We start from the raw sequence: 19,563 nt of genomic DNA on the forward strand, positions 1-19,563 counted from the left end.
AGTCATTTGTTGCACCATATTCTTGTTGGTTGGTGATACTCATGATGTGGTCTTGTAGTATGAGAGCATCGTGTTTGGTTTTTTATCTAGTAAGTAGAAGTTTCCTGGTTTTGTTGTGACCCACAACTGAGTTAAGCGAAGTATTTTTTAGGAGCTTCCTTATTAGAAGACTAATATCTTCCGTCATAATTTTGATGTCATGAATATCGAAAAAAATATGTTTGAAAATATTTTTAACACAGTGATGGATGTAAAAAGAAAGACAAAGGGCAAAATAAAGGTTAGAATGTATATACTTTTGTTTTGTCATCATAAAAATATGGAGTTGGTTTATGATGGGTCATGGATCGCAAAGCCTAAAGCCAACTTCACCTTCGACAATAATGCACAATTACTTATCTACCAATGACTTAAAAGTTTGTGCTTTCTTGATTAATATGCTTGGAACATATCTAGATTGGTGAATTTGGAGGATGACAAATTATATAGAATGAAGAGTCATGACTACCACATATTTATGCAAACACTCATTCCACTTGTTTACCGATATTTATTGCTAAAAAGAATATGAGATGCACTCACGGAGATCAATTATTTTTTTAGAGATATATGCTTTAACAAGTTATATACACAACACATGGAGAAGTTTTAAATGAATATCATCTAAACAATCTACAAACTTAAGATGATATTCCCTCTATTTGTTTTTACTCATTGGAGCATTTAACCATACATTTATCATTTGAGATAAAATTTTGAGGCCTTGTCTAATACAGATGGATGTATCCATTCGAGAAGTTATGGATTGTACATGTATTCTAATTACAATTATATTATCTTTTTTAAAAATTAAAATATTTATTTAATTTCATGTAGATACTTATTTAACCTAAAAAAAGAGATTAAAAACAGGATGTATGTTGAGGTTTCGATATGCGAGGCTTATATTGTTGTGGAGATCTCAACATTTATCTTGTACTATTTTGAGCTTCACTTGAAAACAAGAATCAACCGCATTCCAAGACACAATGACAGTGGGAGAGTGCATTTGAGCGAGCATTTGTCAATATTTTCTCATCCTAGATGACCTTTACCAAAAAATACAGTGAGGGAAAGATACTTGACAAAAATCGAATCCAGACATGCACATAATTATATGTTATTTAACTACGATGAATCGAGATTTTTTATTCAGGAAGTACAATATTAGCATGTTGTTATTTTTAAATAATTTTTTTCTTGTACTGTTATAAATTGATAGATTGAAAAAATTTTCGTAGGCAACATCGTCAATTTTTACTTTCTCAAAATTCACATATGATTGAATCTTAAATTTTTCAATTGCAAGATGAACAATTTTCCATGTGGTTCAGAACACATGTAAGCATTACTTAATAATTCTTATCTCTCATAATATTTAATTTCACTAAACCTTTCTCTTTAACTGTTAATGATTGTAATCTTGTACTAGGTTTATCAATTGGGAGGGAATGTTAGTGGTGGTTTTAATGTACTATGTTTTGGTTCTTAAAGAAATGTTAAGTGCTGTAATGAGTATTTCATCAATGAATATGTTTTTCATACTGAAGAATATAGTCAAGGTAGAAGACATATAATAATGGAGTTTGTGTTGAGGGATCAACTTCTAATGAGTTTGAAGTTGATTATTATGGAAAGTTAGAAGAGGTGATCGAACTGCAATATCATAACGAGCTTAATAAAGTCTTTTTATTCAAATGTTATTGGTATGATACCACCGATAGAGAAATCAAAGTAGATCCTCATTATGGTTTGGTCGAAATTAATATAAAGGCTACACTTCATAACATCGACAATATCTTTATTTTTGTTAAGCAATGCACACAAGTTTATTACATATACACTCTTTTATTTAGAAAGAATCGTTCAATGGTTGATTAGTTATCCATAGTGAAATCAAACCTAGAGATCGTGTCCAAATTATTCAGGAACAATGATCCTCGTCTTCTCGTCTTTATTCATCCCCCTAAAGATGCATCAGACTTGCAAATCGTTAATTGCCAACGATGAAAGGCTTGTTTAGGAGCGTGATAAAAATTATTTTTAAAAGTTTTTTTTACTCAAAAATATATTAAAATAATATATATTTTTTATTTTTTAAATTCTATTTTAATATTAACCTATCAAAAAAATCAAAAAAATATTAAAAATAATTTTAAAACTAAATTTTTTAAAAAATACAATTGTACTGGAATGTTAAACTAGCCGAAAACCTAGAAGTTGAGCGCTACTTGCAAGGAGCTTGATTCATGGAAATTACACGGATGTTATAAATCGCATATCTTCCATGTGCCAAATTACAAAGAGACCTGATATATGTGCGGCTGCGGCTGCGGCTGCGGCTGCGGGAAAGCATAAAGAGAGTCCTCGTAAATTAAATTTTCTTTCTGACTCAGGCACTATCAAGTTACTATACAAAATAAAAATAAATAAGGGGATAGGAAGGAAAATTCAGTCACTCATTTGCTTAGACAAAACAGTAGTAAACAAAAATCAGCTCCTAACAAAGCAAACTGGGGCCAGCTAAGATAAAGGTAAATCTACAACCTAAAACCATTGACAAACCCGGTTCTTCTCTGCTCCATAATACAAGAAAATATTTGCTTAAAGCACTAGTCTGTTATTCTCCAGAACTTCATGCTTTCTTGGTCCAAGTTAGTGACGTCCTTCCTCTTTTTGGATAACTTGGCTGGATTCTGGAAACCATTTTGCTCCTCGGTAAATTGTGCTGCCAGCCGTGCGAGGCTGCGAGCCCGTAATTCTTCCAAGCTCTCACCTTCCTTCGCTCTCTCCAGAACCTGAAAAATAGAGCATTGGTTATAAACGTTTAGTCCTATTGATTGGATAATAAGCATGGTTTAGAAATTTTCTGAAATAAAATAATCACCTGGCCAAATGGGCTAAATAGTTGTGTGAGATCTTTCTCTGTTGCCTCAAAAGCTACATTTCTCACAAGTAGTTTTGTAGAACTCTTATCCTTCCCAGCCTTTTTCACTGCATGTTCATCCTTCTGGGCATGGCAAAGTTGCAAAATATGAGCATGGCCATCCAAAACAGTTCCCTGAACAAAAGATTGGAAAAATAAGGTGAGCAAAAACAGCAGCAGATTTCAACAACTATACACAATGTCTGGATTTGTAATTACTTGTAGATCTCTGCAGATATTTGTAGCTGTTTCCACAGAATCAATTAACTCTATAAAGCCAAAACCCATTGAAACATTCTTCCCTTTTTTTCATGTGCTTCTTTATCTGCATGAGAAACGAATGAAATGAAATCCAACATAAGAGTGATACAGAATATACAATACAGTTAAGGTTACAATGATCTAGATTATTACCCTGACACTTTGGATTCTCCCTTCTTTCATGTGTTCACCAAAGTGCTTTTTCAAAATTTCATCAGCAGTCTTGAGATTCAGGTTCTTGACAAACAAAGATCGCGACTGTAGCAAAACAGACAACAAACCAAAAAATGAAAAATAAAGAATGAAGTTGGGAAACCACAGCTATAAAATCAATCTCTTATAATTCACAATCTTTTGTGGTATCATATAATTCACAACCTTGCAGTAGTATAGTTCCAAAATTGAAGGAGATTGATTTACTATATCTATAACTTCAAAAAAAAAAAGAAAAAAAAAGATAAGGAAACAAATGCAGAGGAGAAATGATATGTGTCTAACCTTAATTCTATCAGGATCCATTTCGGATATTTCTTCCAAACTTTGCACCAGTTTCATCCTTTTGGGTTACCCGATTCACGGGTTTTTCGGATTTATCCATCAAATTTGATATGTTTTTTTTTTTTCAATTTTTTTAATTGTTTTTTTTTATTTTACTTTTCTTCAATATTGAATTGGTTGGAAAATAGAATTCATGATTTATTTTTATGTATTTTCTATAGGATTATCACGATCTCAAATAAATATATTTTTTAGGGTTGATGCCTGATTTTACAAGCATTTATTTTTATAATAAAAATAATTTATAAAAATAACAAATTTATTAAACTCATTAAAGTTCATGATCTAGATCGCAGGGTGACCGATGTCGATCCAATCTGGTATCGTCTCAATATTTTTTTAAAAATTTATTGTGTTAAAGGTTTTTTAAAATTATGTCATGTTTTTACCAATCATCCAAGTTGTTTTTAAACCCATTAAATTAATTGATTCACTTTAGGTCAACTTTCATACGGGTTAATTGGAACTCGGGTTACGCAAAGAGCAGAGTTGACTGGTTTCAAGATCGAACCGCTTGATTAAATTTAAAAATACTAATTTTTTTTTTTTATTCTTAATATTTTTTAAATTAAAAAAATAATAATCAGACTGCATCGAAGTAGAGGCTAATATACTATTATGGCTCTAAGCCAGATGCCTGGAGCCATACAAATTAATAAAAGCGTCAGGGGCCTGGCGACTTTATAAGCCAGCGCCATATATATATATATACACGAAAGGTACCAGGTCAAGTGGCCGGCACTGAACATGGAACCCAGGCTTCGCGCCTGTGTCTAAGATCCGTGTCTGGATCTTTTTCAGGCCTCGCTCGTTGTAAGAAAAAATGGGCTTTGAGCCAATAAAATACTCCATTTTCATCAGATAACATTAAAGATTAGATAAGTAGAGGACCTATAATTTACGACCAAACCCAACTAGTTTTTTTATAAAATAAAAAATAAAAAATGAGGGAGAACTTGTAGCTTGCGGAGCTTGAACCTGATACTTCCTCCTGAAAAAAAGACACTTTATACTTCATTAATTCTTTTTATTATTATTATTATACTTTTATATGTAGTAAGATATATGTATAAAATGTCACAATGGCCTTTTGCATTGACCAGTAACCCACTGGTTCAATAACTTAACCGAGTCATTATTCAAATCAGGTTCTTCAATAACGAGACTAAGATTCTAAAGGCAAGTCGTCAGCTCCTAAAGTCCTCAAACGACAAGTCGTCATCCTTGAAAATAACTACATGATAACTCACTCACATCAGACAAGAACAAGTGAACAACAACGAAAAATAAAAAAAAGGAGTCAATGCCTTCCTCGTACTTGCCATCAGCATATTACAAGTGAACGACAACAACAACAACAACAAAAGATAAAACGATGGCTTCCTCGTACTTGCCATCAGCATATTCTGCAACTCAGAGAAGATCATCTCAAACGTCAGACAACCCAATAACTGCCGGACCCCTTTATCCGGGTCTAGTTCCGGCTCCAAATCCAAGACCCATATTTCAGTTTCTAGCTTTTGGACTGTTTATACTCCTTGGTTTGCTTCAGTTACTACCTGCCACTCATTTTCGAGACCCATTTGACCCTTCCAGAAATTGGGTTCCTCTCCATTCTAATCTTGCTTCTCCAGTTAAGTTCATTCTATGCACTTTTTTTGTTCAAGCTCGAAACTTTATGGTGTTTGTGTAGTCAAGATTGATGGTGTATTGTATACACTCGTGGCTAATAGTTCTGTTTTTATTTTATTTTATTTTATTTATTTATTTATTTATTTATTTTTATGGTTGTAGTTAAGAGAGTTTGATGCAAGAAATGGTGATGGAGGTGGAGATGATGGAATGGTGCATGTTGTATCATGGATGGATTGTTTAGACCTTAGAGTTCTTGCAGTACTTGCAAATTCAACTCTGTCTAGCTCAAGGTTTGTTTGAACTCATCCTTGTATAGTTTTGTTGAAAAAAGGATCAAAGCTAGCTGCTTGGTTTCAAATTTTCAGCATTAGATGATAGATCCTTCTGCATGTTTATTGTTTGTACCTGTAATTTAAATTGGATATTGTGTATTAGAGTTATTGTTTTGTCTTTTCATTGGCTTATTCAATTGCTTGTTATTCTTTGTTTTTGGAGTTTGGATTTGTTGTAGAAGGCTTGTTCTATTTTGTTAAACTTTTTTCTCAGTTCTTATTTCTTGTTGTTGATGATCAGCTATCCAGAACTGGTTTCTTTTCATTTCTTTATCCCTGGAGGGAATGAAGACAAAGTGCCTTTCTATAAGTTGAAGGTCTTGTTTCCACATTCAAACCTTGAAATTCACGGGTAACACTATTACTTTTATGTTTTCATACTAAATAATACTTTTGGGGAGCACGTAATCTGTTTGTTTGTATTGATGTTGTTATGAAATAATGTAGGCAGGAAGAGGTTAAAGAAATTGTGAGGATTGCCTTTTCTGATGAACAATATGCTAAACCCAGGTACGAGGAAATAGTACCGTTTATCATACCAACTGTGCACCAGTTCTTGAGCAAATTCATATACGTTTCAGCGAATGTAATTATGAAGGTTAGTTCTATATGTTTAACAATCGCCTTTCTTTTTCTGTATTGCTGGTGTTTATAGTAGTTTTTTCCTGTTTTGTTTATCTTTGGATGAAATGGGGAATTCTTTTGAAATTAGCAATAAGCAAAAATGAAGCTGTAGAAAAAACTGAACTTGTTGTAATACTATCTTAGGCAAGTGGCATCAAAATATATACTTTTCTCAGTCATAGGATAATTCATGATATCTATATGTGGCTATAGACCATTTCTCCAGTCGATGTTTCTCCTGAAAGAGCAGTGTCATCAAGTTCCTTTACTTGTATTGCAGGCTAGAGTTGAAGAACTCATTGGAGTTGACTTGGACGATTATGCTATAGCAACTGCTGAAGACTGCTCTCAGAGATTAAAAACTTATGTGAATTCAGAAGTGTTGGATGCTATTCAGAGATCAGTTTCAAAGCCTTGGGTATCAGAGACACCTTATGCAAAGGATACTTGTTTGCCAGACTTAAGTGTGCTTGTGATTAATGCGAGGAAATTAGGCAAAGATATTGTTGAGACCGTCTTATGGTGGAGCAAAGCTCTGAATTTGAGAGAAAGGTTTCATTTTCTCCTCTATTTCTGATTTTCTTTTCTTCAATTAGGAATCTGACATGGTACCAGTTGACAATTGTCTGTTTATAAGACTAGTGACTCGGAATATAATTCTATGGGCTTGATTTTTGGAGCAGTGTGTTTTAACAGCAGGAAATTGAATGTTTATCAATTTGTTATTATTTCATCATTTTGCCTAGTGTTTGGGGTAGAACAATAGCAATACAAAAGTAATTCAGGATTAGCTTTAACATTCTATGGAGTGTTGATGCACCCTTAAGTTTCAATTTTGAAAGCAGCATCGCCATTTAGGCAGGACCAAAATGCTGTAGTTTTTTCGCTCTTTGTTATCACCTGGCCTCATACTGTTTCATTAGATTCTGGTTGCTGGAGAACATATATTTTCTTATGGAATTGCTCATCTCTTTCCACTTGTCTTTTTTCCTGTCTTGGGTTATTTGCAGGACCGATCAAAAAAATCTAGCACTTGCGCTAGCACTTTACAACAGATATCTCAAGCTTTCTTCTTCTTGGTTGGTCAAGGATATCACATCACCTGAAGTTAACAACAGCATGATTATCTACTATGATGGGCCCAAGACTAGTTGCATCAAATCCATCAGTGGCGCTGCCTCGGAATACAGTCATGGCAATGTCTGGACTCAGTACCTTCCTTCAATCTCAGATCGAATCTTGGGCAGCTAACATAGTACCTATACAACAATGCAGGGCATGGGATGAAATTTGCTGTTGATGTATTATAAGGCACTTGATATTGCAAGTCAAATTAAACATGAAAATGCATATTTTTTTAGGTAATTTGAACATTTACTTATATTTTTTCTTTGCTCTGATGTAATTGATAAATATCCAATATGAATGGAAATGTTCTCTGCAGTAAAACCATTCTTTTGATTTAGAGGTCAGCCATTTTGTGAAGGAAATTGGTTACAAGCTTCTCTTGAGGATCATATGAGCATATTAGCAGCATAAAGTTCGTAGACGTTGGTTCTTATCGACTAGAATCGACTTCTGACATAAAGCAGTTGAAGATCATTTGAGATTAAAGATACTGTTAGTAGCACAGCATTAGCAGGTCTGAAGTTTCTGGAAAAAAACATATGCACTTTTGATGGGATGAAATTCTTGTGTGTAGCTGGATCATTGTGCTCCTAGATAATATAATGCTCGGTTCACTAGACAAAACTATTGTCTGGCGGTAGGCACCTGGTTGTTGTGTAATTATGTTGGATGATGCTTGAAGCAAGATATGGAGTTTCCTTGAGGTCAAACAAAAACAATTAGGACAAAAAAACGGACAGTTCAAGATAGTCGTCTTCAACATTGTATATCCAGGAAAGGGAGCATAGAAGCGATGTGTTTAATGCAGAAAGCACTTTGGCCGGCTGCTTCTGGATTTGTGTTTGAGGTCGAGGGATTGTTTGATTTGTACTTAGTAGTTCAATATTTTTCTGGAAAAAAAAAGTAGCCGTTGGTTTCAATGTCCTTTTTTCAATTGTTTTTATTTCCCTTCACAAAGTTACCAAGTTTATTCTATTCTCTAATCTTATTCCGAATGGAATCCATTTCGTAGCCGGCTATCAAATTATATTCTAATTGCATTAAAAACTCCATCTGTTCTACTGATTTTCTTAATTCTGCATCAGATTCTTCTACATCTTCTGGTTGATGTTCACGTATCATATTGTAATCAGAGCCCAACCAATAGTGGCATTAAAATAATTCGTACATATTTCTATAGGAATGGAAATGGAATGATAGAAAGCAATATTTTAACTCAAGGACACAAATAGCATGTACTGCCATTCGTCTACCTCCGGCACCGTTGACTACAATGTTAAGTTTTGTTTAATAATGCAACAACCATGAAAAGTGGGGATTTATGAATTTTTTAGTAGGTGATGATAAGATGAACATAGACATGTGAACGTTTGTACCGCTAATTTAATATCTCAGATTCGAAGGAAAGTTTACAAGATTTGGCTCGCAGATCTAGAGGCAGTGCAGAGTGATATTAAATTAACTAGCATATCATTTCTGATAAAGAGGCTAGCTTAAATTTGCAGTAACCATGTGTTTTTCTTGGTATTTTCACCTAGTGTTGATCGATTTTGGAAATTTCGAAGGTGTGCATAAAGAAGTTGGCATTTGTTATGTTCAGATGAGAGAGTTCTGAAGTATGTGTGAGTTTCACCCAGTCAAAGGCTGGCATGCTTCAAGAAAGTACAAATTATAGCATTGTTATTATCTTTCTCAGAAAAGATTAGTGATGGTGAAAGGTCATTGAGAAAATGAAGAATCTCAATAAACAAAGAAAGGAATTATTTTAAAAGGTTGACATTTCCAATATGATGTGGGCTGTTTTTGGCACCCACTGTTTTATGTCGAGTTCTATCCAAGGTAGATGAAGACAAACTACACTCACTCAGCTATTAAAATCATCAGGGTTCGTCTTGAAAATTCTGGTTTTGGTGAAATGATAGAGCAAGTTACAATTTCTTATCGTTGAAGGTTTTTTTTTTCTTTGTTTTTCTATATCATACTGAATTAACAGAAATTTGTGTGGTGAGAAAGATGCACGGGTCATCTAGGAGAACAAAGGGGAAGGTAAGATGGAGCAAACTGTATTCATTTTCGTGCTTTCGACCACACACATCCGATCCTGATTCTGCTCAGGAGCTCATCGGTCAGCCAGGATTTTCTCGGGTGGTTTTCTGCAATGAACCTCAAGTGCACAAGAGAAAACCTTACAAGTACACGAACAACTCGGTATCCACAAAAAAGTACACTGCTGTCACTTTTCTACCCAAAGCACTTTTCGAGCAGTTCCGCAGAGTTGCCAATTTGTATTTTCTTTTGACAGCAGCGTTGTCCATCACTTCTTTGGCTCCTGTTAAACCTGTAAGTTTGATTGCTCCGTTGGTATTTGTGGTGGGGATCAGCATGCTCAAAGAGGCTGTTGAGGATTGGTATCGGTTTTTGCAGGTAACTTCTTGCAAAACATAGCATGAATTCTGATTTTTCTCCTTGTATCATTTGAAAACTTATATCACCAATTAATTATTAATTATTCACTTTATTTTCCATCATCTTTACATTTCAGAATTTGATTATATTTTTACTTTAAAGTGAAATTTAGATGGATTTTCTTGCTATGGTTATGTTACCATTAATTCTGTGCAGGACTTGAATGTGAACACTCGAACAGTAAAGGCTCATGCAGGAAATGGCTTATTTGTGGATAAATTATGGAGAGAGATTTCTGTAGGAGATGTTGTTAAGGTTAACAAGGATGAATACTTTTCGAGCGATCTTCTCTTGCTATCGTCCAGCTATGAAGATGGTGTTTGTTATGTGGAGACTATGAACCTTGATGGAGAAACGAATCTAAAAATCAAGAGATGTTTAGAGGTCACACTTGATTTGAATGAGGATGCAAAATTCAGTGAATTCAAAGCCACCACCCGTTGCGAGGATCCCAATCCAAGCCTTTACACCTTTGTGGGGAATTTAGAGTTTGAGAATAAAATATACCCCTTGAGCCCTTCTCAAATACTTTTAAGAGATTCAAAGCTTCGAAACACTGATTATGTTTATGGAGCTGTGATCTTTAGCGGGCATGATACGAAAGTAGTAAGGAATTCCACCATGTCACCATCTAAACGAAGCAGGCTTGAGAAAAAGATGGATAAAGTCATCTACCTTCTTTTCTCTATGCTTCTTCTGATCTCACTAGTGACTTCCATCGGGTCTGCTGTGGTCATAAAATCTGATATGAGTCAATGGTGGTATCTTAGTTTGGAAGATTCTGATCCACTCTTCGATCCATCAAATCCTTTAAAATCAGGTTTTCTTCAGTTCATAAGGGCTCTAATATTGTATGGTTACTTGATTCCCATTTCTCTGTATGTCTCCATTGAAATTGTCAAGGTTCTACAAGCTAAGTTCATTAACAAGGATAAAAAAATGTATGATGAAGCAACCTGTAAGTCTGTCCAGGCTCGAACTTCAAATTTGAATGAAGAACTTGGTCAAGTAGAAATCATTCTGTCAGATAAAACAGGAACTTTGACTTGTAATCAGATGGAGTTTAGGAAATGCTCGATTGCTGGAATTTCGTATGGGGGTAACATAAATGAAGTTGATATTGCTGCTTCAAAGCGAATGAATACTGACATTGAGGCATATCGATCTAGTATCGACCAATCTGATACAACAAGTCAGAGCCTTGAAATGTCTGAGTTTTCCGTGGCTGATATTATCACTCAAGAGGCTATTCTTAGGGGTCAAGAAAATGCAGATAATTTGAATGCTAGAAACTCAAGACTCTCTGATGTGAGGAAAGAATCAGTTATCAGGGTCATCAAGGGTTTCAACTTCAGGGATGACAGGTTAATGAACAACCAGTGGATTTACAGGTCTGACTTGTTTGATATGACAATGTTCTTCAGAGTCATGGCTCTATGTCACACAGGTATACCCGTTGAAGATGGCCAAACTGACAAGCTTAAATATGAAGCAGAGTCCCCAGAAGAAGTTGCTTTTTTGATTGCTTCACAAGAATTTGGATTCCAATTTTTCCAGCGGACACAATCCCTAATGACCCTCAAAGAGCTTGATCCTTCCTCCGGGAAGCAGGTGAAGAGGTATGCCCACCCCCAAACACCCCCCCCCCCCCCCCCCATGTCAAAAAGCGTTAAGCTAATGTCATGGTTTATGTTCAGGGAGTACAAGCTGTTGAATTTGTTGGAGTTCAGTAGTTTTCGTAAAAGAATGTCTGTAATAGTAAGAGATGAAGATGGTAAAATCTATCTTCTCTGCAAAGGGGCAGATAGGTAAGTCGCCCACTCACTCATTCCATTATTTGAATCCAGTTCTGTACAACAGCGAATGAATTCCACTTAAGTCATTCTGTTCTCATTTTTCAACATTTTTTTTCCAGCATCATCTTCGATAGGCTTGCAGATAATGGTGGGGCATACCAAGAAGCAACAACCTCACACCTTTCAAATTATGCAGAAGATGGATTTCGGACTCTAGCATTTGCTTACCGAGTACTTGAGCTGGCTGAGTACGAACAGTGGAACTCAATATTTATGCAGGCAAAGACTACAGTAGGTCCTGAAAGAGAAGAATTACTGGAGCATGCAACTGAAATGATAGAAAAAGAACTAATTTTATTAGGAGTTGCTGCTGTTGAAGACAAGTTACAGAAAGGGGTTAGCCTTTTCTCTTTCTGAGCGAGTACATGCATGCTTGGGATTGAAAGTAGAGAGTCTGTTTTATGGAACTGATGCATCTTTCTTGACTTATGCATCAGGTTGTAGAATGCATAGATAAACTTGCTCAAGCAGGGATGAAAATATGGCTGCTCACTGGTGACAAGAAGGAAACTGCTATAAACATCGGGTAAGGTTTGTGATTTGTGAACTTTTCTTGAAAGATACAAGCCCAATAGGAAAACAAAAGAAATGTGGACTGCCTTACTAATGCGCTCTTTTTTCTTCCTGTTTTCTCTTCTGTTCTGCAGATTTTCTTGCAGCTTGCTTCGGCAGGACATGAAACAGTTCCATGTATGTTTGAGCAAAGAAACCGAGTCTAAAAACCAACTGAAGGTGACAATTTCAAAGAGTGATGTCATTAGTGCACCATCTGAAAACTAATAAGTTAGTGGAAAAGATAACAGAATGGTTACGCAAACCCCAAATACACTTAATGATGGATTGTTGTTTCCTTACTGTGAATTTGATTGGTAATTACAGATTTTCTTAGCTAGTAATAGATTGCATTTTCCTATTTTTTCAGGCTATGAAAGAGGAGATTTTGCACCAGATTGAAAGTTCATACCAAGTGATGTGCCAAGATAGCAATAAATATTCACCCTTTGCTTTGGTACTGGATGGAAGAGCTCTTGAAATTGCTTTGAAATCTGATGTGAGGGACCAGTTCTTACAGTTAGCTGTTAATTGTGCTTCTGTTATATGCTGCCGAGTATCTCCAAAACAGAAGGCTTTGGTAGGTTTTGCATCTATTGAATACACTGATCACTGATGTATGTAGAATTGACACAATTTGGATGCACTACAAACAAGATTTGACTCAAGTCCACTTTGTTTCTAGTTTTTTTTTCTTTTTACTGAACAAGTTCTATTAATTTTTCCTCCAACTGGTTCGAATAAGAAATCCTTATGATTTCTTAAACATCTTTCGATGAGCTTCAATGACTAGCATTTTCGAAATATTAGTTGCTCACAGACATTGGCATATCCAGATTACTCGATTGGTGAAGGAGTACACTGGTAAGACAACCTTGGCAATTGGGGATGGGGCAAATGATGTTGGCATGATTCAAGAAGCTGATATTGGAGTTGGAATCAGTGGAATGGAAGGGATGCAAGTAAGCCTCGCAATTCATTGCAGGAAAACCTTTCTGGCATCCTCTTTTGTCATTTTAAGCCGAATATTAAGTTTCATATCTCCGTTATTGCTTGCAGGCAGTCATGGCTAGTGACTTCTCATTGCCTCAGTTCCGATTTCTGGAGAGATTACTCATAGTCCATGGGCATTGGTGTTACAAGAGAATCTCTAAGATGGTGAGTTTCCATTTCTACCATATGTTAATTTACTATCTACATGTTAAGGCTGCATCTCTTCCTTTGGACTCAAATTTCCATCCTCCTGCTATAGGTTCTATACTTTGTATACAAGAACATTGCTTTCGGCCTCACTCTATTCTACTACGAAATATTCACAAATTTCTCTGGGGATTCCTTATATGATGATTGGTATATGGTAATGTTCAATGTCCTTTTGACGTCATTGCCAGTTATATCACTTGGAGTCTTTGAGCAGGACGTTTCGTCAGATGTATGCCTCCAGGTAATGCTCAAGCAAGAGAACCTACATTTCCCTATAAACAAGAGAGAAGGAAGACTTCTAATGCATTTACATTTTCTGTCAAATGAAACAGTTTCCATCCCTTTACAGACAAGGGCAGAGGAACATAATTTTTTCTTGGAGCCGTATTGTTGGTTGGATACTGAATGGCACAGTTGCTGCCTCAGTCGTATTCCTTGCAAACATATACATATTCTCTCCTGCTGCATTCAGACAAGAAGGAAATGTAGCAGACATCACACATTTTGGTGCCATTATGTACACATGTATAATATGGACTGTCAACTGCCAAATTGCTCTCATCATCACTCACTTCACTTGGATCCAACATCTTTTCATCTGGGGCAGCATCCTGTTATGGTACATTTTCGCAGTCGCCTACGGTGCACTCCCTCCTGACTACTCTCAACGAGGATTCAACATCATCACAGAATCGATCGGATCAACACCTAAGTACTGGATTGCTACATTTCTTGTTATAGTTGTTGCATTGCTTCCATACTTCACACACATTGCCTTTCAAAGACTGCTCTATCCGATGGACGATCACATAATCCAAGAAATGAAACACTGCAAGAAAGATGTTACAGAAAATCAGATGTGGCTGAGAGAACAACGAAACTCGCAGAGGAGCACTCAGGTTGGATTTTCAGCAAGAGTCGATGCAAGAATTCGGTCATTCAAAGAAGGGTTGAGCCTAAAGAGGATATCAATCTATAAGTCTGTGACAAACACTCCTTTTTATAAATCATGGACAAGCAGTCCAATATTTTCTTAAGTTGGCTGAAGAATGTATTCTTTTTGTTCCTTTTTAAAAAAAAATTATAATTCATTCATAGATTTACCTTGTAAGCTAGGTTCACACCTCTCGATACCTCAATGACAAATTTACGTTAGTATATCCGTTTATTCTAAATGCTTGAATTGGGCGAACTATGCATATGGTCCTCTAAGTCTCAGATTTTGATCACATTGACCATTGTACCACAATTTTGGGTATTGCCAACCCTCATTAATTCCAATTTGTGATCACACATGGTCCTCATGTGCAATCATCCTAACTAGATTGCTGCCGTATACAAAACTTTTAATAATATAACTAGCAAGTTGCTTACGTGTTATAGCGGAAAACCATAGTTTTAAAATTTGGTCTGACTCGGCGGGTCGACTCGAAACTCAATTGATTTGAAGTTGGAACCGGATCAGATTTGTAAAAAAATAAGGGTAGTTAAAAACTTGACTTGCCTGAAGGGTTGACCCGGTCGACCCGGCAAGACCCAGTAAAAAATTCGCTTGCAATCCGTTGACTATTTTTTTATTTTTTACCAAAACAACATCGTTTAGATTTGTAAAAAAAATTGAGGTTGACCCGGGCCTTGGGCCGGGTTTAAAAGCACTACGAAAAACATTTCAATAGTGATTTAAATTTCATGTTTATTTTTGTATTTTAAAATTATTTTTGAAAAAAAAATTAAAAAAAATATTTTTTTCTTTGTTTCAAATTAATTTTTTTTTTAGTATTTTTAGATCATTTTAATATGTTGATGTCAAAAATAATTTTTTTTTAAATAAAAAAATATATTATTTTAATGTATTTTCAAGTAAAAAACACTTTAAAAAGCAATCGTTATCACACTTTCTAACACTCCCTAAATCTAGCCAAGCTTTACATGTTAATATTGTAATCGTTTATCTGGTGAGAGTTGATTTAGTATTACCTAGCCAACCCGGCAGGTGCAATCAGGACTCGATCAACGAAAGCTTAGTTTGATTTTTTTTAAAATTTAAAAACAACATTAATTTAATGTTTTTTATAAAATAAAATATATATTAAAACAATGATATTCTAAATTGAAAAAAAAACTAAATAAAAAGAAGAAAAAGATTGAGTTGTTGGAGGGTGAAATAAAAAAATTATTTAATTAAAAAAGAGATACAAAAAAAGTTAACTCAATCAACCCGGGTCAATCTATCAAACCTGTGATCCGGGTCATGAGATTTGGATAATACCTAGAAAGCAAATAAAAAAATTTATGAAGTTTAATTCTCAATCAATCCCATATTAAATGATGAAATCAAAGAAAAAAAATCAAATAGAAAAGGTGATAAGAAAAAAAAACCTTATTCAACCTGGATTAACTTGTTAAACTCATGATCTGAGTTATGAGATAGTGATAAATTTATAAAAAACAAATAGAAAAAAATTATGAATTTCTACTTCCAACAAATCTAATGTTGAAGATTGAAATCGTGAGAAAAAAAAACTAAATTCGTAAAATTAATATATAACTCAATAGAAAAAAAAATTGAAATAAAATTATAAAATATAATTTTCAAAATAGTGAAGTATTAAATTGAAAAAAAAACTAATAAAAAAAAGATCGAGTTATTGAATAATAAAATTATATATATATATATATTATTTTAATAAATAATGTTATGTAAAAGTGATACAATGATTGAGCAAGTATTTGTTAAATATAATTATTGTAGATCCTCCGACAAAAGAGGAACACGTGGAAGTCAAATGAAAAAGAAAAAGAAAAGAATCCAAAGCAAGGATGCATTTCTTATAGCATAATTTGCAAGTAATTAAGATGTTGAAAAGAGACCAAAGACTTGTTTTGGAATTGAGCACTCATAGTTTCTTTAGCCTTAAAATTTTATCTCCTTTTTCTTTCTAATTTAAGATTTGAGTTTAACACCTTTGTCTTTGAGGTGTTAGGGGGAAAAAAAAAAAAAAACCTTTTTCACCCTGTAAGAAAAGATAAAGCAATAATGTAAAACCTCAATATAGTCCCTAAGCTATATATATCGGTTCTCGATTGAGTCCTAAAGAAAAAGATTTTATCAATTGAATCCCTAATGTCTTAGACACTTAGGTAAAAAAAACAAAAACAAAAGAAAAAACAAATTCTAATTTAACGGACTGCAAGTCTGTAACTGTATAGCCGCCACAACCCAAACGTCGCCGTTTCCTGTCATCTCAGCTTGCTTATTAGGTTTTTCTCGCAACCTCAAAACACAACCGCCACCGCCATCTCCTGCACCTGAGGCAGCAGACGGAGCTAAAGATTCACAAGCCCTCTCTCACATGGATAACAGACAAGACATTTTGGGGAACAACAGTCCCGAAGTCATACGCTGGCTCTGTAACCTATCAGAATCTGAGCTTGTAAGTTAAACATGAGTTTTGTCTTTTATTTCCTTCTTCTTCTTCTTCTTATGATTCTTGATGAACTAAATAGTTTATTTTTTTAATTTGTGTTTGAAGGATATGCTAATTAGGTTAAAATCACTAATTCTCCATCGCGCCAAAGTACTCGGTCATGATGAACTCGCCAAGAATTTCGATTTGCCCACGCTTCGAGCCATCGGTATCTTTTCTGCTCTCTCTCTCTCTCTCCCTCCCCCCTCTTTAATTGTCATTTAATTCTTAACGATTGTAAATAGATATGGAGTTAGAGTGAACTGTTGAAACTTTTAATTCGGAGCCTGTTCCTCGTCATATATATATATATATATGCCTGTTGTGATTGTTGCATTTCAATCGTGTGTGTACTACATGCATTGCTCGTAGTTCTTTCGTATGAGGTTGTCCTTTTTTCTCTCTCCTTATTGAAATTGGATTGATTTGGTCTCCAGGATTCTTCATATTAGGGTTTGTACTCCTTTTGACTTGTTCTTAATGGTGAATGACATTGGAACTGTAGTAAAGTGTTGTAAGATTAATTTGGTAGCCACATTGTTATCTTATGCGGAATTTGCTTTTGCAGTGATATACCAAACCCAAATATGATCTCTACTGCATGCTTTAAATCGTGGACTTGTAGTTGAGAATCCACTGAGTCTTCTAGCCCTTTAAGGATCATAGAGTGCTTGTCTCTGTAAGCTTGTGACTGCAAACATGATGTCCAGATTCCAATAAAAATTTGATCTCTCTGCTTTATTTTAGGTGTTTGATATGATTAAGAATGAAGGGTAATTGAGCATGATAAAAATTGGTCATTTTGTGGAGCAGTGGTAAATTTTTCAGGCTGCTAAGCAAATGCATGGTTCAAATCCTGAAACATTGTGACACGCTCTTGATCATTTGTTTGAATCCTTCTTTGGAAGCTCCAACAATAAAAGATGCCCTTACATGCAGAATATTATAACAGGATGTCTGCATCCTTTCACTGGTTGAATGTAGCTTCCTTCCTTGTAGAATTGAATTAATTCTGTGAAGTTCTCAACTCTTATAGTGGCTAAGAAAGTCTTGTATTTTCTCTGAGCTATATGCAGCGCTCCTTTTGATGGAATATCTGAAAGGAAAGTTTAAACATTCATCACAAGTTCAAGGCTTGACTAAGCTTGTTGTATTCCCTGAGTGTTGCAATCTATTAGAAGGTAATCCTGGGGAAGATTCCAGCATGGAAGAGCTGAAGGCTTGTATTGGTATTGATGAAAGAAAGAGACCAACCGAAAGGTATGAAGAATCTCAGAGTGCAGTTGTTAATGAATTTCTGTTAAGTTATGATATATATTTTTTATGGGTGTTTGGACCTTACTGATAATTCTAGAATCATTGTTAATTAATTCATTTCCCTACCTTCATTGGCAAGCTAGTGATGCATAAAGAAAACAACTTATGATTTTGTGCGAGATATTATCGTTCTAGATGTAGTATCCGATATTTGTTGAAGTATTGATGTCCTTTCTGTCTTTCTTTGTGCCTTTTTCCCTGCCACAGCAAGAACTTGCATCCAAAATTACATCTAATGACTGATCAGGATCTGGTTCAATTTGGTACTCTGCTCATAAGCTTAGAGACAATGCTTGAGGAGTTATGTACTCACTGAGAGCTATTCTCGTTTTTTATTTCTGCTTGGTGAACTGATATTGGTTCCAGCAGATTTGAAGTTAAAATTAGAAGTGAAGTTTGCATTTCTTTGGCAAACTATGGATTTTTTGCAGCCCTGTTATCGCTTCCTTTACAACCAAATTCTACATCCTTGAAAATTATCCAACCACGACCATACAAGCTATTTAGCAATTGTCACTTAATGTTTCTAGATTGCAAAATCCATCCTGGGCAAGGAATTAGTTTCCTGCCTCTTGAATATGTGAAAAGGCTTTTCTGGATACCAGTTTGTATAATTGGTGAACTGATTGCTTGCTGGTTCCTTGCTGTAATTTGTTACTATTAACTCAATGGCAGGAATAATGCTCTACTGTCTGCTCGTCATTTCTGATACATCTATTAATCTCTCTGTTAATCCATTTGTTTGTAGACCAGGTGAAGAGGCAACCAAACAGAAGAAACAGAGATTATGACTTTGTGTCAGCCTATTGAAGGCAATCACAGTTGGCAAACTGCACTCCACCAATTTCTCAGAGGAAGGCAGGCGTTTTCGCTGAGGCTGGCTTCAAAGATGTAAAACTGTATCATATATTTTTGCCACAAACTAGTCTTCCTACCCTCCGGTTTGGAGGCTGTATGCAAACTTGGAAATATCTATACCTAAAGCAGTCAAAAGAGTCATATGTATCTCCTAGAGATTGTTGTTTATTGATATGTTGATCAGCCCAATTTTGAAATCCTTTGTTGTTTTCAAGCCAAAATTCTTATTTTACAAGTCATTTATCTGCGATTCCTGGCGCAACGAAGCTTTTCACGTACCGTTGACCTGAGATGTGATTCTATTGGATTATAAGCCCACATATAGGCAAGTATAGAACATT

General features: G+C 35.1%; 4 protein-coding genes across 6 annotated transcripts; 3 read left to right on the plus strand and 1 right to left on the minus strand.

Annotated features, from left to right (window-relative positions):
• Nucleotides 1-2,480: 2,480 nt before the first annotated feature.
• On the minus strand, nucleotides 2,481-3,664 carry LOC7477804 (multiple RNA-binding domain-containing protein 1). Its single transcript, XM_024600080.2, has 4 exons — nucleotides 3,380-3,664; nucleotides 3,185-3,290; nucleotides 2,927-3,100; nucleotides 2,481-2,837 (listed from the first exon to the last, which is right to left on the minus strand). Exons 2-4 carry the CDS (start codon nucleotides 3,251-3,253, stop codon nucleotides 2,652-2,654), a joined length of 429 nt encoding a protein of 142 aa, XP_024455848.1. The 5' UTR covers nucleotides 3,254-3,290; nucleotides 3,380-3,664; the 3' UTR covers nucleotides 2,481-2,651.
• A 1,393-nt stretch (nucleotides 3,665-5,057) lies between these two features.
• On the plus strand, nucleotides 5,058-7,824 carry LOC7459823 (uncharacterized). Of its 2 annotated transcripts, none has more exons than XM_052451823.1 (6): nucleotides 5,058-5,417; nucleotides 5,579-5,709; nucleotides 5,993-6,103; nucleotides 6,262-6,349; nucleotides 6,656-6,927; nucleotides 7,386-7,824. In XM_052451823.1, exons 1-6 carry the CDS (start codon nucleotides 5,160-5,162, stop codon nucleotides 7,624-7,626), a joined length of 1,101 nt encoding a protein of 366 aa, XP_052307783.1. In that variant the 5' UTR covers nucleotides 5,058-5,159; the 3' UTR covers nucleotides 7,627-7,824. The 2 variants fall into 2 exon arrangements, with proteins under 2 accessions (XP_052307783.1, XP_002297932.1); XM_002297896.4 differs by having other exon boundaries at nucleotides 5,060-5,417; nucleotides 6,199-6,349.
• A 1,423-nt stretch (nucleotides 7,825-9,247) lies between these two features.
• Nucleotides 9,248-14,755, plus strand: LOC7477805 (probable phospholipid-transporting ATPase 4). Its single transcript, XM_002297897.3, has 11 exons — nucleotides 9,248-9,927; nucleotides 10,126-11,588; nucleotides 11,667-11,777; nucleotides 11,885-12,161; nucleotides 12,263-12,351; nucleotides 12,473-12,557; nucleotides 12,748-12,957; nucleotides 13,214-13,339; nucleotides 13,437-13,535; nucleotides 13,630-13,821; nucleotides 13,913-14,755. The coding sequence occupies exons 1-11, from the start codon at nucleotides 9,517-9,519 to the stop codon at nucleotides 14,615-14,617; spliced, it is 3,768 nt and encodes a 1,255-aa protein (XP_002297933.1). The 5' UTR covers nucleotides 9,248-9,516; the 3' UTR covers nucleotides 14,618-14,755.
• A 2,011-nt stretch (nucleotides 14,756-16,766) lies between these two features.
• On the plus strand, nucleotides 16,767-19,419 carry LOC7477806 (uncharacterized). 2 transcript variants are annotated; one of them, XM_024606001.2, is made up of 4 exons: nucleotides 16,767-17,014; nucleotides 17,114-17,216; nucleotides 18,124-18,307; nucleotides 19,118-19,419. In XM_024606001.2, exons 1-4 carry the CDS (start codon nucleotides 16,934-16,936, stop codon nucleotides 19,119-19,121), a joined length of 372 nt encoding a protein of 123 aa, XP_024461769.1. In that variant the 5' UTR covers nucleotides 16,767-16,933; the 3' UTR covers nucleotides 19,122-19,419. The 2 variants fall into 2 exon arrangements, with proteins under 2 accessions (XP_024461769.1, XP_002297934.1); XM_002297898.4 differs by having other exon boundaries at nucleotides 16,771-17,014; nucleotides 19,113-19,419.
• The last annotated feature ends 144 nt before the right edge of the window (nucleotides 19,420-19,563 follow it).

Source organism: Populus trichocarpa, chromosome 1, assembly GCF_000002775.5.
Source record: "Populus trichocarpa isolate Nisqually-1 chromosome 1, P.trichocarpa_v4.1, whole genome shotgun sequence".
NCBI lineage: Eukaryota > Viridiplantae > Streptophyta > Magnoliopsida > Malpighiales > Salicaceae > Populus > Populus trichocarpa.

What these genes read in the sequence shown, in the direction of transcription:
- LOC7459823 (XM_002297896.4), top strand. Translation starts at nt 5,160, where the DNA reads ATGGCTTCCTCGTACTTGCCATCAGCATATTCTGCAACTCAGAGAAGA. An exon ending in ATTCTAATCTTGCTTCTCCA is followed by an intron (nt 5,418 to 5,578) that starts GTTAAGTTCATT and finishes TTATGGTTGTAG; the next exon opens with TTAAGAGAGTTTGATGCAAG. An exon ending in TCAACTCTGTCTAGCTCAAG is followed by an intron (nt 5,710 to 5,992) that starts GTTTGTTTGAAC and finishes GTTGATGATCAG; the next exon opens with CTATCCAGAACTGGTTTCTT.
- LOC7477804 (XM_024600080.2), bottom strand. Translation starts at nt 3,253, where the DNA reads ATGGGTTTTGGCTTTATAGAGTTAATTGATTCTGTGGAAACAGCTACA. An exon ending in ATATCTGCAGAGATCTACAA is followed by an intron (nt 3,101 to 3,184) that starts GTAATTACAAAT and finishes TCTTTTGTTCAG; the next exon opens with GGAACTGTTTTGGATGGCCA. An exon ending in TATTTAGCCCATTTGGCCAG is followed by an intron (nt 2,838 to 2,926) that starts GTGATTATTTTA and finishes TCTATTTTTCAG; the next exon opens with GTTCTGGAGAGAGCGAAGGA.
- LOC7477806 (XM_002297898.4), top strand. Translation starts at nt 16,934, where the DNA reads ATGGATAACAGACAAGACATTTTGGGGAACAACAGTCCCGAAGTCATA. An exon ending in GCCCACGCTTCGAGCCATCG is followed by an intron (nt 17,217 to 18,123) that starts GTATCTTTTCTG and finishes AGCTATATGCAG; the next exon opens with CGCTCCTTTTGATGGAATAT. An exon ending in AGAAAGAGACCAACCGAAAG is followed by an intron (nt 18,308 to 19,112) that starts GTATGAAGAATC and finishes ATTTGTTTGTAG; the next exon opens with ACCAGGTGAAGAGGCAACCA.
- LOC7477805 (XM_002297897.3), top strand. Translation starts at nt 9,517, where the DNA reads ATGCACGGGTCATCTAGGAGAACAAAGGGGAAGGTAAGATGGAGCAAA. An exon ending in ATTGGTATCGGTTTTTGCAG is followed by an intron (nt 9,928 to 10,125) that starts GTAACTTCTTGC and finishes AATTCTGTGCAG; the next exon opens with GACTTGAATGTGAACACTCG. An exon ending in GAAACTGCTATAAACATCGG is followed by an intron (nt 12,352 to 12,472) that starts GTAAGGTTTGTG and finishes TCTGTTCTGCAG; the next exon opens with ATTTTCTTGCAGCTTGCTTC.